The sequence below is a fragment of the Hippopotamus amphibius genome, chromosome 1 (genome assembly GCF_030028045.1).
Source record: "Hippopotamus amphibius kiboko isolate mHipAmp2 chromosome 1, mHipAmp2.hap2, whole genome shotgun sequence".
Taxonomy (NCBI): Eukaryota; Metazoa; Chordata; class Mammalia; order Artiodactyla; family Hippopotamidae; genus Hippopotamus; species Hippopotamus amphibius.
Window position 1 is genome coordinate 151,514,451 of NC_080186.1, and position 20,977 is coordinate 151,535,427.

Consider the following 20,977-nt stretch of genomic DNA (forward strand, 5'->3'; position numbering starts at 1 on the left):
TTTTTTTGCAGTATAAACATTGTTGAGATGATCAACAGGACACATATGTTTTGCACACTTGTGCAAGTGCTTCTTTTGGTTGCATTTTTCAAAGTGGAATTATTTGGTTAAAGAGAACGAGAACTTGAAATTGTAATGCATAGTCCCAAATTGCCTTCTACGGTGGGTGTGTGTTCCATAATTCTACACCAAAATTATATACTCTTTCTGTGTCTTGGTGTTAGTCTCGCTTTTCTGGCAAGGGTAAAACGTGGTGGTTGATAAAGGTGACTTGCTTTGGGGAGCGTTTTTGAGAAGCACCGGATCGAGGCAGTGTGTGTAGCCACCGTCCACACACAGGGCACATGCCTGTGAAGCTGGTGTTGGTGGAGTTGGCTCTCTTTGGTCCTTCTCTGCTTATCTCCTGCTAACCCCAGTCTCTCCCCTGCAGCTGCTGGAAGTGAACAAGCAATGGGACACGCATTTCCGGTCCATGAAGCAGCAGTACGAGCAGAAGGTACTGCGGGGGTGATGGGGACTCAACACTGGACCCCTGCTTCTCGGCTGGGCTCTCAGGGCATCCCCAGCATCCTGCATGCTGCAGCCTTGAACCTTGGATGTTCACCTTGGCCCTCACACGCTCCCTCTCTCTGCCTCTGAACCCAGATCACTGAGCTGCGCCAGAAGCTGGCGGACCTGCAGAAGCAGGTGACTGACCTGGAGGCCGAGCGGGAGCAGAAGCAGCGCGACTTTGACCGCAAGCTCCTCCTGGCCAAGTCCAAGATAGAAATGGAGGAGGCAAGTGTGACTGCTGGTCCCGCAGGTTCAGCTCCGGGGGGCCTGCTCTCTCCTCCCCATCCACCAGGAGCTAGTGGGGTACACAAGCAGGGGTGGGAGTTCGGAGACTGGAGCTCCGTTCTGATGCCAGTGCCCAAGAGCTGTGTGGCCTGAGGCAGGAGCACTTTCCTTCCCTGCGCCTCAGTTTCCCATCTGAAAATTGAGAGTGGATTAGCTTTTCTTTTCATTTTTTTCTTGTTTTTATGCAGAAGAGCTTTTAGTTCGATTAAAATCTTATGATCTAGGGAACAATACAGGGAAGCACAGAATGCAAAAGAGATCCCGCAGGCCTGCTCGAATGCACTCGATGGGGGTGGGTGCTGCTGAATGTGTACAGTGGTGATGGCTGTTTGTGGGGGAGGGGCTCCAGCATTAGACACAGCTTCCTTTGGTCCTTCATCTAGTCACCGTTCAACAGATGATACGCCAACCACTGTGCTGGGCACAGAGACTCAGCAGTGAACGGTCAACCTCGCCCTCGGGGGAGGAGACGCGGAACATCTAATTACAGAAGCAAATGAGTAGAAGTGTGTTAAGTATGACACAAGAGAAGTTACAGGGATTAGGGAGAGAGCATAAAAGGGAACCAGATTCATTCTAGGGGGGGACAGGAACAGGTCCCCTGAAGCAGTAGCGTCTGATCCATCATGTGTGTGACTGACACCAGCCAAGCCCCTTCAGGATCCTGGAGCAGCTTAAAGAGGAAAGGATATTTACCCCCAGGCGCTCTGTAGATTTTATTTATGTCACAGTGTCTTCCCCTTCATGAAAAATGAGCACGGGCTACTTTTGCATAGCTTAGAAATGGCTGTTTCCAGCATGGATTGCTTTTCGGAGTTCTCTCCCATCAGCATGTGACACCCAGAGGCCTTCTCTGAGCGGTCAGCCTGCCTTTGGTGACCTCCCCATATCTTGGAGATGTGTGTCAGGGAGGACACTGCCTGACTTTTCTCGTGAGTGCACAGGCACAGCTTGGGACTGTCAGCCTGAGCCTGGCTCACATCAGTGGAGGGGATAAGTTCCTGCATCTGACGCTTCTCCCTGTCAGCTGCGGGAGAGGTGGGATTTTCAAGACAAAACGTGGCCCTGTGAATAGAGACACATGGCAATTGAGGCCGTGCTGACCTGGGCGCCTCTTAAGTGGGGAGTCTCCAACAACTCGCACAAGACCCACCAAGATCCTCAGCGGTCTCTGGCTGAAGGCAGCTCACCGGCCAGTTTGTATAATATTGACATGTTCACACAGTACAGATACAGTGAGCGTTTCCCTGGACCATCTCCCCTTACCACCCCCAGCCCCCAATTCCAGGCCCTCCCCAGTGGTAACCACTGCTGCCATTTTGGTGTGTCTTTCCAGGCCTCTTATCACATACAAACACACAGAAGTAGACAGTTTAGTATGGGTGTGCCTGGCCTTTCCTCTGCACCGTGCTGCCCTCTTCTATTTTAAACACTCTCTTTTACTTGCAAGGAGACAGAGAGTACCAGAGTTAGGAGACCTGGGTTCTAGTCTAGCCCCAGCTCACTGTGTGCCCCTGGATAAATTACCCACCCCCACCCCCGGATATTCATTTCCTCTTGTATAGAGGGGCTGGGACTTGATGCTCTCTGAGGGCCATTCTAGCTGTGGCTCTTTGCACTGAAGAACCTGGATTGTTCCATAGTAGGTTTGGAAGCAGTACTTCCACCTTGAAGCCTTCCTTGGTTTCTTTTCAGCTGTAGTGTTCTTTCTTTTAACCTCAGAGTAGTCCTTTGTTTCTCCTTGGAGGAACCCTTTCTGCCTTACTCTGCGTTTATTTCTTTGAGGGTCTTATCTGCTCTGGGCTCAGAGACTATAAGAGTCGAAAGGTCCCTTGGAGACTCCCAGTGGCATCATAGAAGACCCCTGTGTGAATCTGGTGGAAACTGTGGCTTTTCTCTCTAGGAAACTGCACAGTCAAAATTGTGTGCTTGCTTTGGGGGCTCACGGACCTCCTGAAGCCCATCTGTGACTCCTGTTTCAAACCCCTTACCTATGGCAGATAGGAGAATTTAGACCAGAGAGGGCTATGACAGTGTGCCCAAGGGTTCAGCTTGCTATTGGAGGAGCTGGCGGCAGAACCCAGGGCCTTTCACTCCACCAAGCCACCCCTTCCTTGAGGACAGGACCGTGAGGACATTACCACTCTCACCCAGGTGCCTTGCACGGGACCTTGTGCACGAGCATCGTGGGGCTGCAGAGTGAGAGCGAGGTGGGGTGCATGGCCATGTGGGGGCAGGGCAGGCAGCCGGGGAGTCCAGGCCTCCTGGAGAGGCTCCCTGCTTACCAGCCCCGTGTTCCCTGCAGACTGACAAGGAGCAGCTGACAGCAGAGGCCAGGGACCTGCGCCAGAAGGTCAAGTACCTGCAGGATCAGCTGAGCCCGCTCACCCGGCAGCGGGAGTACCAGGAGAAGGAGATCCAGCGGCTCAACAAGGTGGGCGCCTCAGCTGTGGTCCATTGGGCAGGCAGGGCTTCCCTGAGCCCAGCCACAGTGTCCGCCCCGTGGCCGGTGCCCCTGACCCTGAGCTCTGGAGGGGCGACGCCTGGGTCAGGGGAGGGGAGCGGGGGTCCTCGGTGCTGCCCCGCGGTTTCTACCACCTCTGCCTTCCCCTCGCCGCATGCTGAGTGCCGGGCTGGGGTGAGCCCGTGCTTGCGCCCCTGCAGGCCCTTGGACCTGCTGTTTGCTGACACTGCCACCTGCTCGTCGTCCAGGTTTAGCTTTCACACCGCTGCTCCAGTGAGGCCGTCCCGAGCCTCCTTCAAGTCTCCCTGTTCAGTGTGTCTAAAGCACAGGCAGCTTCTTTCACACTCCTTTGGGCATTTCCTTGTGATTCCTTGTGGATGACCTGTCTTCCCATCCAGTGGGGGGGGGGTTTGCGTCTTCACCAGGGTATGTACCCCCAGCACCTGGCACCGAGCATGTGTTCAGGAAAAACTCACTGAAGAGAGTGGATGGTCACTAGCCCGAGGTTCCTGCCCTTGAGAAGGGGGATCCAGGGAGATGGGACCCGGATTGGGGGTGGGGGAGCCTGAGTAAAGCAGGAACCCGCTGCTCTGCGCCAAGGTGAGCGGCAGCGGGCCGGGCCGGGCTGGGAGCTGGTTCTGGTCCCAGGTTGTAGCCCCTTTAACATCTCTGGGCCTCAGTTTTGCCATCTGAACCCTGGTTGGAATCATGCTAGCCCTACCTGCCTTCCAGTGCAGTGGTTAATGGAGCGAGCTGACAGGAGGGGCTTTGAAAGGAAACTTTCTCTGAAGGCTCAGCTTTTCCTCCCATCCTGTCTGTCTGCCTTTCCCTTCTGCTTGCTCTTTCTGCCCACAGCAGTCTCTGCTGTGAGTTTGTATTCACTGGGCCCCAGGGGTGACCTTTTGTGTTTGGTTTTGGTGTTTGATAAGCTTTGTTGATGCTGAGTGTGGGGCCTTGGGACTTGTTCTCAGCAAAAAGAATGATCTTTCCCAAGCTGGGGGGTTTGAGGGGCTGAATTCAGGCAGAATGTTGTATGTAGTATTGGTTGTAGAGGTGACCTAGGTAGTGTCACCGTCCTCCAGGCTTCTGTGGCATAGCTGGGGACAGACACTGGTGGGGATGACTCATGCAAGGCTCTCCCTGACCCTGGACCTCAGTCTGCTCATCGGAAAAATGGGGCAGACGGAGGAGGAGGAGGAGCAGCCATGGCCTCCCCTTGGGCATCCTGAATATACTCTTGGCTCAGCAGTCCCCTCATGTTTCTGGGGGAGGAGGAGACCAAGTGGGGCCCAAGCCCAAGTTGGGGAAGGTTTCCTTTATCCCCCCATGGTCCCTGGAGGCACTGTGAGCAGTGCTGACGCATGGCCAGCAGAGGCCCTGCTGTCCAGGGGGCTGAAGTCCAGGGGGTGATGAGGGTGCTCAGTCTTGAGAGATGTTCCAAAGTTCTCAAGCAACATGGTAACAGGGTTGAAGGAGAAAACCAGTTAATGGAAAACTTTTTAGAGGATATGAGCACACTGTTTATATAAGGAAAGGTATCTTGTGGAAATGGTAAAATGGGGGTGATTTTGAAATTTTCAGAATCTTATTTGGTGATGTTTCAGCCTATTTTCAGGGTTGGAAAGGTAAAATATTAATTAAGTCAAAATTAAAATCCAGGCTAATCTAACTACAGAAGAGCTGGGGATGGAGGGGTTGGCTTGCAGAGAGTGGGTTACAGAAGCTGAAGAATCTCAGGGCAGGCAGTTGTTGAGGAGACTGAAATTTCTTCCCCCAAAGGACTTAGTATTCTTTCTAGGTTTGGGTGCTAAGAATTGAGCCACTCATCCTCAGGGAAGGGGAGATTTCTCCCTTCTGCATAAAGACCACACGTTAGGGTGCTGGTTAAGAGCACACACTGGCTTTGAATCTCTGCTTTGCCACTTACTAGCTGTGTTACTTTGGACAAATCACTTCAGGTCTCTGAACCTCAGTTTTCACATCCCTAAAATGGGGATGAGGGTCACAATCTTTCCCTCATAGGACTGTGGAGAGGATTCAGTGAAATGATGTATGTATAGTGTTCATAAATAAGGCAGCACTTATTAAATAGTGGTGGTTATTATTATATCACTGCTATCAAGAAGGGGGTCTTTCAGTGGGGCCTGACCGACTTCCAGGGGCTTCTGCTGATGGGCCCGTCTCATCTCTTCTTGATTCCAGGCCCTGGAGGAAGCACTGAGCATCCAGGCCTCCCCAGCATCTCCAACAACAGCATTTGGGAGCCCGGAAGGAGCTGGAGCCCTGCTAAGGAAACAGGAGCTGGTTACGCAGAACGAATTGCTGAAACAGCAGGTGAGGCTGGAGGGAAGAGGTCAGGTAGGAGGTGCCCAGTGGGAGGTGGAGTGTTCCTGAGGGCCCAGGATGGGCCTCGAATCACGTGGAAGCTGTAATCTGTAGTCCACTTTCTGGCCATTGGCCAGGACCCCTTTCTGTGTATAGGTTTATCCTCACCAGCAGTGCATTCCTGTCTAGGTCCTTCCTCTACCACATCATGGTTTAAACATCTCTGTGGCCCAGCTGTACTATTATTTACCTAATATTTTGAAAACAAATTTTTCTTTATTTTTTTAAATTAATTTTTATTGGAGTATAGTTGATTTACAATGTTTTGTTAGTTTCTGCTGTACAGCAAAGTGAATCAGTTATACATATACATATATCCACTCTTTTTTAGGTTCTTTTGCCATATAGGTTATTACAGAGTATTGCGTAGAATTCCCTGTGCTATACAGTAGGTCCTTATTATATATCTATATTATATATTGTAGATAACTAATAAGTTATCTATAAAACTTGTCATGAAAACACATCGTTAAATTCAATAAGTATATTTAAAAGGGAACTTTAGATTTCTACAAAAACCTGTTTATTATTTGCCATAAATAGAAAGTTAACTATAAGCAATAAATACAGTAAAGGCAAAATAGTGTTGTTAAACTCTAGGACACTTGTGCCCGATGAAGACTCTGAGCTTGAGTCCTCTCTCTGTTTATTTAAGGGAAGTTAAGCACTAGAAAGGTGTTAAAGACAGTAGCATAAAATGCAGACTTTCTCCTCTAGGGACACAGAGAATTGAAAGAAAGTTGAAAAGGTTTTGGTTCTCTCACATGTTTCTGTGCTATTTGGTGCCATGCTTTGGATGCTTCTAAATCATCTTGAGCCTTGCAGCTTCTCACTGATCTGCAGTAAGGATGTGAAGCTGCAGAGGCAGAGACAAGGCCCCGCCCCGCCCCTTCCCTGCCAGGGCACCGCAAAGCCTTGGGAGAGTTTTGCCCTCTGCTCTTGGAGCCAGGAGATGTAAACTCCAGTCCTCCACTCATACTCTGTTTCTGTGGCCTCCATCTCTCTGCAGGCCTCAGCAGATGGGAAGGATGGGACTGGTTGATGGCTGTCGACCTGGTTTTTTTTCAGCCATGGATCCTTTTTTCAAATAAAGCCCTATGTTGAAGCCCAGAATATAAGATAGAGGGACCCAGAACTACTCTGTTTGAAGTTGGGGGTGGGGGACTGGAGGTACACCTGTTCCCCTCCCCACAGAGATTTTCAAGATGGGGTGAAACCAGTTTTGATGTCTGACTCCCATCAGGAGGCCCGGGGTTCTGGGCCTGAGCAGGTCTGAGCCTCCACTCAGAACTGCCCCTCCTCCCTCACTCCTTTCTCCCCACCTCCGTGCCCCTTCAGGTGAAGATCTTTGAGGAGGACTTCCAGAAGGAGCGCAGCGATCGGGAACGCATGAATGAGGAGAAGGAAGAGCTGAAGAAGCAGGTGGAGAAACTGCAAGCCCAGGTCACTCTGTCCCACGCCCAGGTGAGAAGAGCTGGACCAAGGAGGGGGCAGCTGGCTGTCCTTGTGGGGAGGGGGCATGGACCGGAAGGTTCCTGGTGAGACGGGATGTCGGGACATTCACTGATCCTCCTTCCAGCTCTGCTGCCACATTTCTGTGGCCCTCAGAAAGGCCTTGCCCTTCGCCGAACTCTAGCTCTGATTTTCCAGTTTTCATGCCTTAAAAGAGCAAATTTAGGAATTAGCTCTGAGCCATCCCCTCTCTCCCACATTGGAACTAAAAGGTGTCAATGCGGAAGCACAGAAGCAGTGAGGCTCACAGAACCCTCCTGCCCTGCGTCCAGACCACCCCCAGTGAGCAGGGCTTACCTATAGCCCGCAGCCTGGGCTGTGCTGTGCCCCACGGGGCCCTTTCTTGGGGCCGGGCCGGGTAGGATAGTCCAGCGTGCTGGCCTCATGCGATGACTGGTCAACTCTGGGGTTGCTTAGGTCCTGGATCCAGGCCTGGCCAGGAAGCATCTGTGCTAACAGTTTTCTCTCCTTCCCTCCTTCTGTCAGCTAAAAGCCTTCAAAGATGAGGAAAAGGCGAAAGATGCCCTGAGACAGCAGAAGAGGAAAGCAAAGGTGAGGAGGCTTGAGGGAGGAAGCAGCACGTACTGCGTTTTACCTCCTTCAGGGTGCTACAGTCTGATGGGGGAGGCATTTTTTGCTCAGGTGTCCAACTAATTGATGAGGTAATGTAGGTGGAGCATTTAAAATAGTATGTGGTACAGAATAAGTGCTCAGGACGCATGAACTGCCATCATAGTTGATATTTTGTGCCCATGTACCAGTTTTCCATACCCATGTGCCAGCCATCCACGGCCACGTGCCTGTCTTCAGAGAACTGAGATTCTTAGTAGAGAACGGGAGATGGGATGGGTGTCACTGAGATGGCCCGTGCAGCCTGTCACAGGCCAGAGCCAGATGTCAGCCTTTCTTGCAGAGCTCGGCAGACCGCTACCACGTGGAGCCCCACCCAGAGCACCTCTGCGGGGCCTACCCGTACGCCTACCCGCCTATGCCACCCATTGTACCACACCACGGCTTTGAGGACTGGTCCCAGATCCGCTACCCACCTCCCCCCACGGCCATGGAGCACCCACCCCCACTTCCCAACTCACGCCTCTTCCATCTGGTGAGTCTGTGCCCCTCCTTCACTCCAGGACACACACGCAGGCCACCCAGACACATTCCAGAGGGCAAGGTCAAGTGAGGGGGTCAGAAGCTGCATCCTTGGCCCCTTCCGAATAGCACTGTGGTGTGCGACCTGCCGTCCCAGGGGCAGGACCTTCCAGCCCAGGGCTGCTCAGGGTCACCGGTGTAGGACAGAAAAGGCCAAGTAAGGGAGCCGGGCTGGAAGGAGGGCTTTCTCCCGCTCACCCGGCCAGGGGTACTGGAGTTTGGGTTTGACCTTTTTTATAACCTCCACATGTAACCATGTACCAGATCCTCACCATGCATTCTCTCCCTTTGTGTTTCCTTCTCTTTCGCCTTTTCAATTTCCTTTCCTTTTCTCTTTCCTTCCTTTTTTTTTTTTTTTTTGCTGCTTTTTTCTTCCCTTGCTTATCATTCTGTCTCCAAAGAGCTGCTGTCACCTGTCCCATCCTCTCCAGTGCCTCTGCCACAGCCCCCTCAGGCATCCCCACTCTCACCCAGACAGGGATAGCTACCTCCCATCCGGTTTCTCCCCCAGCACCATTCTTTACACGCATCTTTAAACACTGGGGTGTACTGTGGGACTTAAGAGATTGGCTCCAGGTTTATAGAGACCTGGACTCAAATCAAAGCTCGGCCACTTGACTGGCTGGATGACCTTCAACAAGTTACTTAACCCCTTTGAGCCTCAGTTTGCCAACCTGTAAAATGGGGATGGCAACCTGGGTTGTTGCAAGGATTCAATTATACTCGATTAATATGAACTTAGTACTGTTCTGGCATGGTAGCTGCTGCTGTAATTTTCGAGTATGGTTATTAATTACTAAGCACCAGTTTTGTTGCAGCCAGAATACACCTGGCGGCTGCCCTGTGGAGGGATACGCAATCAGAGCTCCCAAGTGATGGACTCACCTACGGCCAGGCCTACGGAACCAGGTGAGCGTGATCCCCTGGTCATGGGCCTTGTTTTCCATTGGGGCAGATAACTTCTTGTCTGCCAGAATTGCCCCTGTTTGGGGAGTGTTGCTACCTTCTAATCTAGGTGGAGGAGAGGCCCAGCTTTCTGAAATAGTGTTGAGAAGAAAGGAATGGTGACTGCACCATGAGGGGCTTGAAACCATTCCTTCCTTCATTTACAGTTTGGGGTCTAAATGCCATGTGCTGTGCGAGGTGCTGGGGAAGCCAAGACAGAGCAGAAGTAGATATGGTCCCAGCCCTTACGACCTTACTGTCTAGTGAGGGGGGCAGAAACGAACGGTTAAAATCATGTCAATGGGCATAGGATCGCACTCCAGTGCCCTGAAGGAAGAAGAGCAGGTTTCTACGAGAGCAGACAGCAGAGGGACCTGACCCAGCCCGGGGACCATAACATTTGAGTTAAGGCCCTCAGAATGAACGGTATTAACGAGGGAAAGAGGTAGAAGCCGAGGATGTTCTTGCAGAGAAAGGACAAATGCAAAGGCCTCGGTGGGAGGGAGTGAAGAACTGTGGTGGACTTGAGGATCAAGAGAAGGCCATTGTGGCTGGAGCCAGCAGCCAGGTTGGCGGGGGGTGCTGGGCAAGGCCAGGTCCGGGAAGTCGGTGGATCCCAGCTGAGGGGCCTTGCGGGCCACGACAGGAGGGCTGCTCTTTATCCTGAGGATGATGTGCAGTCCTTGGACATTTTAAAATCAGAATGGCACGGGAATTTCCTGGCGGGCCAGTGGTTAGGACTTTGCACTTCCACTGTGGGGGGCCCAGGTTTGATCCCTGGTCAAGGAATGAAGATCCCACAAGCCACGCCATGCAGCCAAAAAAATTAAAAATAAAATAAAATAAAATAAAATCAGAGCGGCATGAGAGATTAGATTTGTATTTTGTAAAGCCCCCTCTGGCCATCATGTATGCCATAAACAGTTGGGGACTGGAGGTCTGTTCACTGGTCACAAGAGGGCCCTGCGCCCTTGGTCACTCCCTTGCTTTCTGCGAGGCTCTCATGGGGCAGAAGGCACTGCCTTGCCTGTGGGGCTTCTGGGAACAGCATTGCAATGAAGGGGAGCCATAGGGAGGCCAAGTCCATCTCCGCATGAAGAGGAATTTTCTAAGGGTCGCAGCTGGGCCAGGAGGTCAAGCGCCCCTCTGCAGAAGGAGCGTGAGCAGAGACTACAGGGCAGCTTAAGGGAGTGTTTGGAGGATCTCGTGGTTGGAAGGAGGAGGCATTGGGCTGGTCAGTCATTTTCTGAAGTTTTCCTACAGAGCCCTAGAGATTCTGTGGAGCCCCTCAGAGCCTGCTTTGATGAGGACAGAGGGTGGCCAAGTGGGCAGGACTGTCCCCTCCCCCAGAACTACTCCATATGTGGGATCTGGAACCAGACTGACTAGGCACCAGCATGTCCTAGACCTGGGACTTTGAGCAAGTTCTTAAAAGCCTCTCTGTGCCCTGGTCCCCTCCCCGGTGACGGGATGGTGGTCTGCCTGTGGCATGCTCCTGGGTAAGGCCTGAATGACAGGCGCACCTCAGGCACTTCGCCCAGGGCCTGGCGCTTGGTAACACCCAGCAGCCCTAACTGTTGATTTTCCATTCTTACTGTATTGGTTTCCATAGGACTTTGAAACCTGCTGTACCACCTCATTTTTAAATCCTCAAAATTTTTGTTTATTTAGAGTCCAACAAAAATGACCGTGAGGGACCTCAGTGAAACCAGTCCCTTGCCTCCACCTTCGTACTGCAGAGCCAGCTGACTGCAGATTACTGGAAAACTAGAGGCCACGGGCTCTGTGTGGCCAGAGCCTCAGCCACTCGTGAGGCTGAGATGGATGGCCAGCTTGAGCCCTGGCCCCAACCTGAACTGTTTACAGATGGGAGAGGCTCCATCCAGAAGGCATCTGTCTGGGCCTCTCCTTTGGAGTGACTGGGGAAACTCACTACTCTGCCACTGAGTGGAGAGAGGTGTCATCCAGCCTGCCGTCCTCTGTGGAAGCTGCTTGAGGACATCAATCTCAAGTTGGGTGCAGTCGAGACCCCTTCTTTTCAAAACTTCCCCAGGAGGGGTTCAGCCATCGCTCTGTGGCGCATATTCACATGTATCTTTAATTTTTGCTTCAAGCTCTGCAGTAGCAGGACCTGCCCCACCCACATCCCTTCCTCATCTGAGGAGCTGTGGGAAGAGCGGGTTTGCCTCTGGGAGCAGAAGAGACAGGATGTTCTACTCCTAGGCCCTCCACGTCCACCCAGGGCAGCCTTGCCAGCACCACGGCAGCCTGGGATGAAGGCCATGTCAGCCACATCAGTTGAGGGGCCCCAGCCTGAAGCTGCCAGGCCCTCAGCTGGAGGCTTGTGGTGCTGGAGGCCCGGACTGGGGTGGCTGCTGATCCCTGGGCAGCTGTTTGCACGAATCTTGGTCATAAATCCAAGTTGAAGGTTAACATTTTGTGACTGGTATTCTTTTATGCCCTGACTGATGTTCCGCACCTAGTCAACCAGAATGCTGCTTTCATGGCCCCCCTCCCACTGTACCCCATTCCTCCCAGACCCCCCAGTAGCATCACCATTACTCTTGGCAGATATCCCCTGGGGCCCTGCTCAGAGCCTCCATGAGGGTGGGGCATCCAGGGGCTGGGGGTCAGGTATCCTGGGTTTACATTCCAGTCCTGCCCCTCACTTGTCAGGAGACACTGGGCAAGGGCCTGGCCCTCCTGTGAGCCTGTTTCTTCATCTGTCAAATGAACACCTCATCTGAACCCTAGCTGCCGTGGAGAACTGTGGGATGAGAGTAGATGTGAACTGGCTTCATAAACTCCAGATGCTGCATGAGGAAGCAGAGCGGGCCCAGGTAGAAACCAAAAAGCAAGGGCCCAGAGCTCTCCCTTCATTCCTTTTCTCTTCCTCTTCCTCCTCCCCGCTTCCCCCCAGCTGGGTGGTCCCATTGAGAAGCACCACAGTAGGCTCAGGTGCTGCAGAAAAGCCTTTACTAGACAGATGGGTGAGTATAATGCCAGTAGGTCAGGGTGAGGGAAGAGGGCACATTCCCCAAAGGAGTGGGGGTGGCATCCCTGCCCAGGGGCATCAGCCTGAATGCACAAAGGGCTGGCCCTTCAGACAGGCTCAAGGGAGGCCCGCCCACAAGGGCTTCGGGCCCCTCCTTCATGGAGATGCCACCCCTGACACGGGGAACATGGCCCTTGCTCTCACATCTGCCTTGGCTGCTCTCAGGGAACACTGTGGGGTGGGGTAGGGGGCTTGGGAGGGCTCTCAGGAAGGAGGGAGGCTGTGTGATGTAGAGGAGGGAGGCCGGACAGTGTGGCAGACCGAGAAACTTCTGGGCACTTCAGGGGTGGTGTTTGGAGGCAGTGGAAGATGCCGGCCCCAAGGGTTGAGGTCCAGGTTAGGGCAGAACAGTTGAATCTAGAGTTGGTTTTTTCCTTTGGGCTCAGCTGGAAGTGAATTATCATCATTGGAACAGAGAACTGGAGAGAGGGGATTTACTCTCTGGCACTCTTCACGGTACAACACAGCTGTCACCATACATACGGTATTCATGCAGGTCAGCCCATGTGGCCGTACACGCACGTGTGTGCACACACCTGGTCACACACACCTGCAGGCGTGCGTGCAAACACGCACGTGCACAGCCGTACAGACATAGTTGTATGCACACGTTCGTGTCAGGCTGGGGCCTTGTGTAATAGTACGGGGTCTAGCATGGGAGTGTGGTGTGGTTGGAGAAACGGATTCCTTCCTGAGCAGAGTCCTCCCCAGCCCCCTGCATGGTGGACATGGGGTGGGGTGGGCCTCGGTTACTTCCCCTTGACTTCCAGGGCCGCCCGCCGCCGCATGTAGGCCAGGATGTCCATCTTGACAGTGCTGACCGTGGTGCGGTGGTACCAGCGCATGATGGGAATACCGTCTGGCCCCACCAGGAACTTCTCAAAGTTCCAGCGGATGTCATGGACCTTCATGGGTTCCCAGAAGAGGCGGCCGGGTGAGCCCAGGAGCTCCGAGGTAGGAGGACAGGAGTTCTGGAGCAGGGATGAGAGCAGCGTCAACCCTGCTTGGGGCCCCTCCCACCCCTTCCCCCTCCCACCCTCTTATCCCTGCTCCTTCCCAGGAGTTCTTGGGGGAAGGAGAATAGCCTGGCGCTGAGAAAAGAGCACCAGTTTGGGAAAGAAAACTGAATCCCAGAACCAGCTTTGGCTCTAGCAGATTGTGATACCCTAAGCTTGTGCCTTCTGGGGCCCATCTATAAAATGGGCTGATGAGACCCTAGAGTCTGCAAAGCCCTCTAGTTGGAATAATAATTAGAGGCCAAGAAATTCCCCAAGAGCCCAGGAGCAGAGGAGGGTGGCACAGGCCTTGTCTCTACGTGGTCTGGAGCCAGCATCAGCCGGGCAGAGAGGCTCTGACAGAGGTGGCTGTGTACTCACCTTCAGGAATGTGTAGAACTTCTGCTCTTTCTCCCCGTTCACATCCCCTTTCTCAAAGAGCTGGAAATTGGGGACGAAGCCCCCACCTGGTCGGACATACCTAAGAGCAATGTTTTTATGTGGGTCCCGCGGAAATGGGCACAGGGCTCAGAAACGAGAGGAAGGGGCAGGACATGGGGTGGTGTGTTGGGAGTCAGGATTTTATTATACGGTGGGCAGTGGAAGCCAGTGAATATGGAATGGGCACAGGCATAATGTGGGTCTGCAGTCTTTTTCCAGTTTGGTACCTTCTTGATAACCCCTGCCCTCCACCGGGACTCCCCTTCCACACCCCAGGCATGCACTTGCAACCATCGCCCCTGTCCCTGTCCCTCTCCTGGTCCCTCCTCCACTTGCTCCACTAGACAGCGTTCCTGGAAGGGGAGAGTAGTTCTTGGAGGCTGATAAGTATCCACCATGAGTAGAAGCCCGTGCAAGAGATGCCTGGGGCCTGGGCTGGGGCGCTTTCTCAGGACACTGAGTCAGCACTCACTTGAGGCTGGCTAGGATCTCCGAGTTCTCTCCCGGTTCCTGTTTTCCAAATTGGTTGCAGGGGAAGCCCAGAATGACCAGACCAAATGGTGCAAGTTCTTCCTGTAGTGCATTCAGTTCTGGGCCAGGGAGAGAGAGAGCAGAGACAGGGATAGCCTGGTGAGGAGCCCCGCCTCCTGTGTACCACTCCACCTGCTCACCCATTATACAGCTGAAATCACTGAGGCCTGACTGGGAAAGGGGCTTGCCCAGGATCATCCACTGAGTGTGGCAGTGCTGGGATTCAATTCCCATCCTATGGATTCCAAGCGGGGTGGGTTGGAGGTTTGGGGGAAAAAGAGAGCAATATGGCTCATCAAATCAGTAATCAGTCACTGGCTGCCGGTCCACCACCTGGGCCTGCAGGCCGAGGGCTTCTTCAGGACTCTCAGGATTGAGCTTCCTGGAGCAAGAACCATCCACCCCTGGACAGAAGGCGGATGACTTCCCTGGGGTGCGGGCGGGGCCCTCATTCCCCTTCTATCCTCTGGGAATTCAGGGATCCAGGGAGGCCCTCCCCACCTCCCCACACCTCTCAGAGCTTCTGGCCTCTCGTGCAGTACCAGCACTCAGCCTACCTCTTGCACAAACACACTCTGCTCTACTCCAAGGGCTAAACAGAAGCATTCTAGCCAGAGACTCACTACCCACTGCGCCATCCAGCCCACTGTCATTCCACTTCAGGAATTTGCCTATAATTGCCAGAACATTCTAGGTCAGATTGCCTTAGCCTCCCTCTCACGCCCAGCCCCAAAGCATTTCTTGTGGGTGCTGTCACATGCCTTTGGCCTTCCTGTTCCTTCGGGCTCTTGGCTCTGACCCAGCTACAGAGAAAGAAGTGGGGATACTAGGGATCATGGGGTCGTGAAACCTGGGTGCGACGTCTGGTTCTGTCACTAACCCTCATTCTGGGCACTCAGGCCAGGTGCCTGCTTTCCAGGGGCCAAGAGAAGCACTAAGGCAGATGGGGCTGAGGACAGGTGAGAAATTCTCAGCAAGACGAAGCTATTATCTCTTACTCCAATGAAAGGACGCTCCATGCACAAACCCAACCTCCTCCTTCCTTCTGCTTTTAGGGCAATTGAGGTGCCCAGGGATGAAGGTAACTGAGAATCTTCTAGAACATGTTTAAAGGTGATCAGACCCCAGGCTTATATATAATAACTTTCACAGCACCATGGAACACAGTGGGATTAAGATACAGGGTTAAGAATCTCATGATCACCGTCACCCCTTCCCCCTTGCACCGGAAAAGCTCCTGTGATTGGAATGTGCCCAACTGGCAGAAACAGCCCCAAATAACGCAAGGGAAGCGGGATGGGCTCTTACCAACGTACTGGCCCGTCAGGCCTCAGTAGCTGGCCACGTTGACAAAGAGGATGTATTTGCCAGCATACTGCTTAAACGGGATGTACTCCTCCCCGTCGATGGTGAGGGCTCCGTACTCGTAGATGGTGCCGCCCACACCAACATGGCAGTCCATCTGGAAGAGAAGACCAGTGTCAGGGATCAGTTAGAGCTGGAAGGGAACTTGGACACCACCATTTTCAAAATAACAGGGAGAGTGGATCGGACTTGCCCAGTGGCCTTGACTTGCCCAAGACTACTTCAAGAACTCAAACTGGACTAGAACTGAGGTCTCCTAATTCCTTGTACAAAATAATGATTTTGAAAGCACTTAATAAGCTGGTGAGTGCTATGGAAGCTTGGAGAATTACTTACTGTGGTCATTACTTCTGCATCACATGTCAGTTTATAAACAGTCACCGGGCAGGCTCTGAGGGAGACTACCCCATGTCGGTGTTGCCTTATTGGATGGGCTGGTGGAGACTAGGAAGCCATTGCAATAATGCAGGCAAATGAGAGCCTGAACTAGACCGTCGTGAAGGAAGAACTGAACAGATATGAGGACGCGGCAGTATGGACAGTGGTGATTCAAAGGTTCCCAATCTGGGGGACTGGAAAGCTGAGGCTATTTGTTTGAAAATAGGGAATTAGGATGTGGGTCAGAAATGGGGCAAGGCCTGCCGTGAGCATTAAACGGGGTGGTCAGGGTACAGCCCCCGTGCCTGGCACAGGTTCAGTGTTCCCTGGGTGACTCTGACAATGACCATCATGCCTGCCTCTGCCCAGGCTGTTGCACGGCCAGCCTCCAGAGCTAGCAGAGACAGAGTACGCTGGGCTGCACATTGGGGAACCTGGACTGGATGACCAGCTCCACCACTAACTCCCCACGTGGTCTTGGACCAGCCCTTTCTCTTCTGTGGGCCTCAGTTTCCTCATTTATAAAATGAGAACCTTGAACCGGATCAGCTGTTCTGAACTGCTACGGCTTGATAGCCTTGCTCTTGGTGGGAGAGGAGGGAGTATACCAGCAGGGGGGATGCTGCATCTACCCCCACGCTACCCCATCTCATCTCTACCATTTTTTGGTACCGACTACAAAGATCGGGGTCTACTCTTGAAAGAGTGTCACGGCATCACTACCGCAATTAGCAGGTGGGCCGGTAGTCCTGGCCTGGATATCTGAGGAGAGGTGTGGAGACAATAAACAAATCGAATGCAAACTAGCATTATAGGCCAGAGAGACAGAGACAGGTGGCTGGAGTTAGAGAAGCAAATTCACGCCCTCTCTTCCCACCAATCCTGAAAGACTTGCTGTTGAGGTGAGTTACACCTGTGTCCAGCTGCATGATGACAGCCATTCTGGGCTGGCAGGGTGTTGCCCCAGCAGGGTGTAGAAAAGCTGCCTCTGTCCTGAAGACTCCATAGACCTGCTGAGCCATGGGAGGCTGGACTCCTTCCATGCGGCCATTCCCAGACAGCTGCAAGCTCTCCTCCTGGCTCCTGTACACATTCCCTGCTACATGTGAGTCTAACATTCCGTGCCCCGTGACTTTTGGTGGGTGTTGGAGGCAAGCCTGAGACCTAAGCGCGACATTCCTCCAGCCCCTGGGCCTCCTGGGTCCCAGCTGGGGTCAGCTCCACCTCAGAATACAAACAGTCAGGACCCAATAAACACACCCTAGCTGGCCACAGAGGTCTAGCAGCCAGAAGGCAAGGCCTCCTGCCTAGCTCTCCACTCTGTCCTGGTCCAAAAACAAACTGAAATGGGGAGAAAAAAAGCCAAGAGGCTGTCTAATGGAAGCTTGTAAACAGCGAGAGGATCAGCTTCTGAGCCCAGTTTCAGGGTGGGTGGGGCCAGGGGAATCTCCTCTCATTAGATTTGAGTGTTTGCTGGCTGCCTGGCCCTGGGCAAGTCACTTTCAATCTGAGCCTCCATCTGCTGATGGGCAAGGATAATACCACCTGCCTCCCAGAATGGCTGTGAGAATTTACTAGCAGACCAAAACTGTCTTTAAAGACTCTTGGAAAGAAATCCGCCCCTACACCCTGCCTCCCCATCAAGGGATAGGGTAAAGGGCCCTGACATTCCTATATTATTGTGAGGAGGGCTTTGATGTTCCCCAGCCAGAATGAAGAAAATGATGCACTGGGCAGGGTGTTTCCAGGAGAAGGGATGTGTGACAAAGCCTCCATGCTTTCTACTGGGCCAATGAAGCCCGTGCTGTGGGTTCAGACCAAGAGGGGTCAGAGCGCACCTATGGTGGGGGAAGCCATGGCCTGCACTGACCGCTGAGCATGTGCCCAGTCCTTACGGGAGCCCCTTCCCCTCTTCTGGGCCCGTGGAGTGCCAGAACCCTGCACCTTAACTGGGAGGTCAGAGGAGATGGGGTGGGGGGTGGGGAGAGGCAGCGAGGGTGCCTCAGTCCTCCCACAATTGCACAGGACGGGACAGTTCTGATGGCTTGAGAATTGGACCCTGCCAGGACCCCAGCTGGCTTGAGTTGCTGGTCCTGTGTCTGTCTCCTCACCCATCTTACCACTCCTATCGGTGTGAAGGTATGAGAGGAGAGCTGCACTGGCGGCAGGAGACCTGAGTTCCAGGCCTGGCCAAGCCTCTGATTCTGTGTAACCCCTTCCGTCCCTTCTCTGGGGCTCCGGCTCCTCGATTGTGAGGTGGGGTCAGATTCAGGGCTGTCTTGAGGGCTTTTCAACTCTGACAGCCGGTAGTTCCATGATTCTCTCTGCCTGGTTTAATCACCTAGAAACCAGCGGTTACTAGGATCCCACTCACATCAGCAGTTGTTATTCTCTCTAGCCACTACAAAGTCCTTTTGTAGAGGAAGGACAGGGAGCCTGGGCAGCTTTAAGCTGGACTGGAGAGGGGACACAGCAAGGAAAGGAGGATTCTCTTTGTTCCCCAGCCTCTCCTCTGAACTGGGAGGAGGCAAACATCCCTCTGGGGCTGTCACCTTCTGTCTATCCCATTCTCCACCTGCCCCTCGCCCCGTCCCTTGGCCCTGGAGTTGGGGGTAAGATAAGTGGTTGAGTCCTAGAACCCAGAGCTGTGACATTTCAACTCTCTCAGGACCTGGGAGGAGAGATGGGCATGCCCACACTGTCATTAGCTAGCAAGTCCTAGCTGGTTGCATCTGATAGGATCACACCCCACCCTAAGACTTTTCTACACCAAACCTATCCTGTTTCCTTTGAACCCATCTCTTCCTCCCCAGAGTTCTACAGAGAACACATAGCTATGATGAGTTATGCATGGGATCCATGTTCTGACCTCCAGCCTTCTTGAAGCAGGGCCCAATCTTCCCTTCTCGGCTTCTCCCCAAACTGAGGTTATAGGACTGACTCCATGATACTGCTCTACCCACGGTCTACCCTCACTACTACTCCACACTCCAGTACTGAAATTCAGTACCATCCCTGCCCTGGAAATACCTTCTGAGTTGGAGATTATGAACAGGACTGGATACAAAGCCAGAGGCTTAGAGAAAGTGGCCCCATAACCATCCAGTATCTGGGCTGACTTCCAGGAGGGGCAGACTGATTGGAATTTAGGCTGAGGACAGAACAGGGGATAGAAACAGACAGAAGGAAACCTGTGTTTGAAATAGGCATCCTGAACAGTAGATAGGATTTGGGAAACAGAATCATGGAGTCATAAGATCTTAGAATTAAGACCTGGAAGATTTGAGAAACACAGAAGCGCAAAGCTTCTTCTTGGGCTTATACAAGTGGTGTGTGTGTGTATATTGGGAGGCTGGAGACAGAAATCTCTCTCTTTGCCTGGCTTCTGCCTCCCCACCCTGGGGAAAAGGAGAGGTCTACAGCGCCCACTTTGGCATATACTGTCGAAGGAGATAAGCACGCTGGGTCACCCCTGCCCCTGGCCCCAGCATCCCCACTCTAGCTAAGGGCCATACACTCTGCTGGGAATAGACTGAAGCTCAGGAGAATTCTGCCTCTTCTGTTGAGCTGGCAGTCTCCAACATTCTCCAAATACCAGGTTTGCTCAGGCCGAGATGGGTGGTGGACGGTGGGTAGTGAGGCTGCCCCCAAATTGGAAAACCCGTCAGAGAACAGCGTGTGGATTTTGCAGCTTCTCCAAGCATCCCCCCTGAAATCATCAGCCTCATTGTGCCCTGACCTCCCACCTCCTGCAGATGGAGAAACTGAGGTCCACAAAGGATCGGGGATCTAGTCAGCATCCTGGGTGGTCTGTGCTGCTGGCCCAGAGCTCTGTGTGTCACAGACTTCTGCCTCTTCTACCAGGATCCCCAAGTTCTACCCACGTTTATGCTTGGGCTAGACGGGGAGCACACGGCTGCGTTGTCGTCCCTCTCACCTTGCCCGCCATTCTCCCCGGGAACATCTGCGGCCAACCCAGACCCTGAGTCTCCGGCCCATTTTCTGTGCCCCCACCCGCATCAGGCCCCATTGGAAGGGAGTAGCTCAGAAACAGACGGTGGCTTGGATGTAGCAAGGCCAACCGGAGGTAGCCGTGGGGAAGAAAGTGTGAACTCGGGAGAGAAGACCCTTCCTCCCTCATTCATTCTGCGCACCCGGGGCACCCAGGTCTCAACAGATGGAACTGCGAAGAGTCTGACGACGGTCTGGGTGTGCCCGAGAGGGAGGCAACGGGAGTTAAGCGGTCTCTCGCGCCTACGTGTCACCCTTCTGGAGGGGAGCCCGGGAAGAAGGGTGCCTCACCACCGAGAGATGGACACCTGCGGGCTACGTTCTTCCCCCACTCCTCCTCTCCCCCTCCCCCCAGGCTCACTCACCTTCGACTTCTCCTGTCCCCGGCTCGGCGGAACGAAGCCGGCCAGGAGCAGGGAGAGAAGGCAGGATGCCCGGAAGAGCCGGGCCATGGTGAGCTGGGGGCGTGTCTCGGGCTCGCCGGAGACGCTGTCTGATCCCGGGCCACCGTCTGAGGTGTCGTCCGCTCTCATCCACCTTTCAAGCCTCAGCGATGACCAATCCGCGGCCGGGCCGGAGCCCTTGTAGCCAATTGCAGGGCGGCTGGCATTTCAGGGGCGGGAACGACTTACCCTCCGCTTCTCCCCCTCCCCAGGCCCTGGGCGACAGTGACATAAGCAAGTCTAGGCTGAGAGATGGGAGCTAGGTCCTTGGGAACCCGTGAGGCGGCCCCTTCTTCTTTGGACTCTAAAGTGCTGGAAGAGGCAGGCACGATGTCCTCAGCATAGCCAGGGAAAGGGCTTTAAAAAGCACTGAAGAACGGATGGAGCACCCATTGGTGTTCCCTGTTCCCTCCTGCCTCCGTTCTGGTTGAGGGGGTATGAAGGACTTAAAATGTTGACAGGA

The 20,977-nt window shown here is 53.5% G+C and overlaps 2 protein-coding genes across 5 annotated transcripts in view; one reads left to right on the forward strand and one right to left on the reverse strand.

Annotated features, from left to right (window-relative positions):
* Positions 1–11,723, forward strand: part of TNIP1 (TNFAIP3 interacting protein 1) — a 45,150-nt gene extending 33,427 nt beyond the window's left edge. For 2 of the 4 annotated variants that reach the window (XM_057730769.1, XM_057730789.1), the window contains 9 exons: positions 431–496; positions 646–777; positions 3,143–3,271; positions 5,504–5,635; positions 7,025–7,150; positions 7,685–7,750; positions 8,112–8,303; positions 9,169–9,259; positions 10,967–11,723. In XM_057730769.1, coding sequence (XP_057586752.1) covers positions 431–496; positions 646–777; positions 3,143–3,271; positions 5,504–5,635; positions 7,025–7,150; positions 7,685–7,750; positions 8,112–8,303; positions 9,169–9,259; positions 10,967–11,001 — 969 coding nt within the window. In that variant the 3' untranslated portion in view covers positions 11,002–11,723. The remainder of the gene's footprint in view (positions 1–430; positions 497–645; positions 778–3,142; positions 3,272–5,503; positions 5,636–7,024; positions 7,151–7,684; positions 7,751–8,111; positions 8,304–9,168; positions 9,260–10,966) is intronic. The other 2 variants (XM_057730799.1, XM_057730779.1) reach the window with 2 other exon arrangements.
* A 531-nt stretch (positions 11,724–12,254) lies between these two features.
* Positions 12,255–20,595, reverse strand: GPX3 (glutathione peroxidase 3). The gene is made up of 5 exons (XM_057730814.1): positions 20,437–20,595; positions 15,626–15,779; positions 14,259–14,376; positions 13,727–13,826; positions 12,255–13,321 (listed from the first exon to the last, which is right to left on the reverse strand). Exons 1-5 carry the CDS (start codon positions 20,521–20,523, stop codon positions 13,100–13,102), a joined length of 681 nt encoding a protein of 226 aa, XP_057586797.1. The 5' UTR covers positions 20,524–20,595; the 3' UTR covers positions 12,255–13,099.
* Positions 20,596–20,977: the final 382 nt, after the last annotated feature.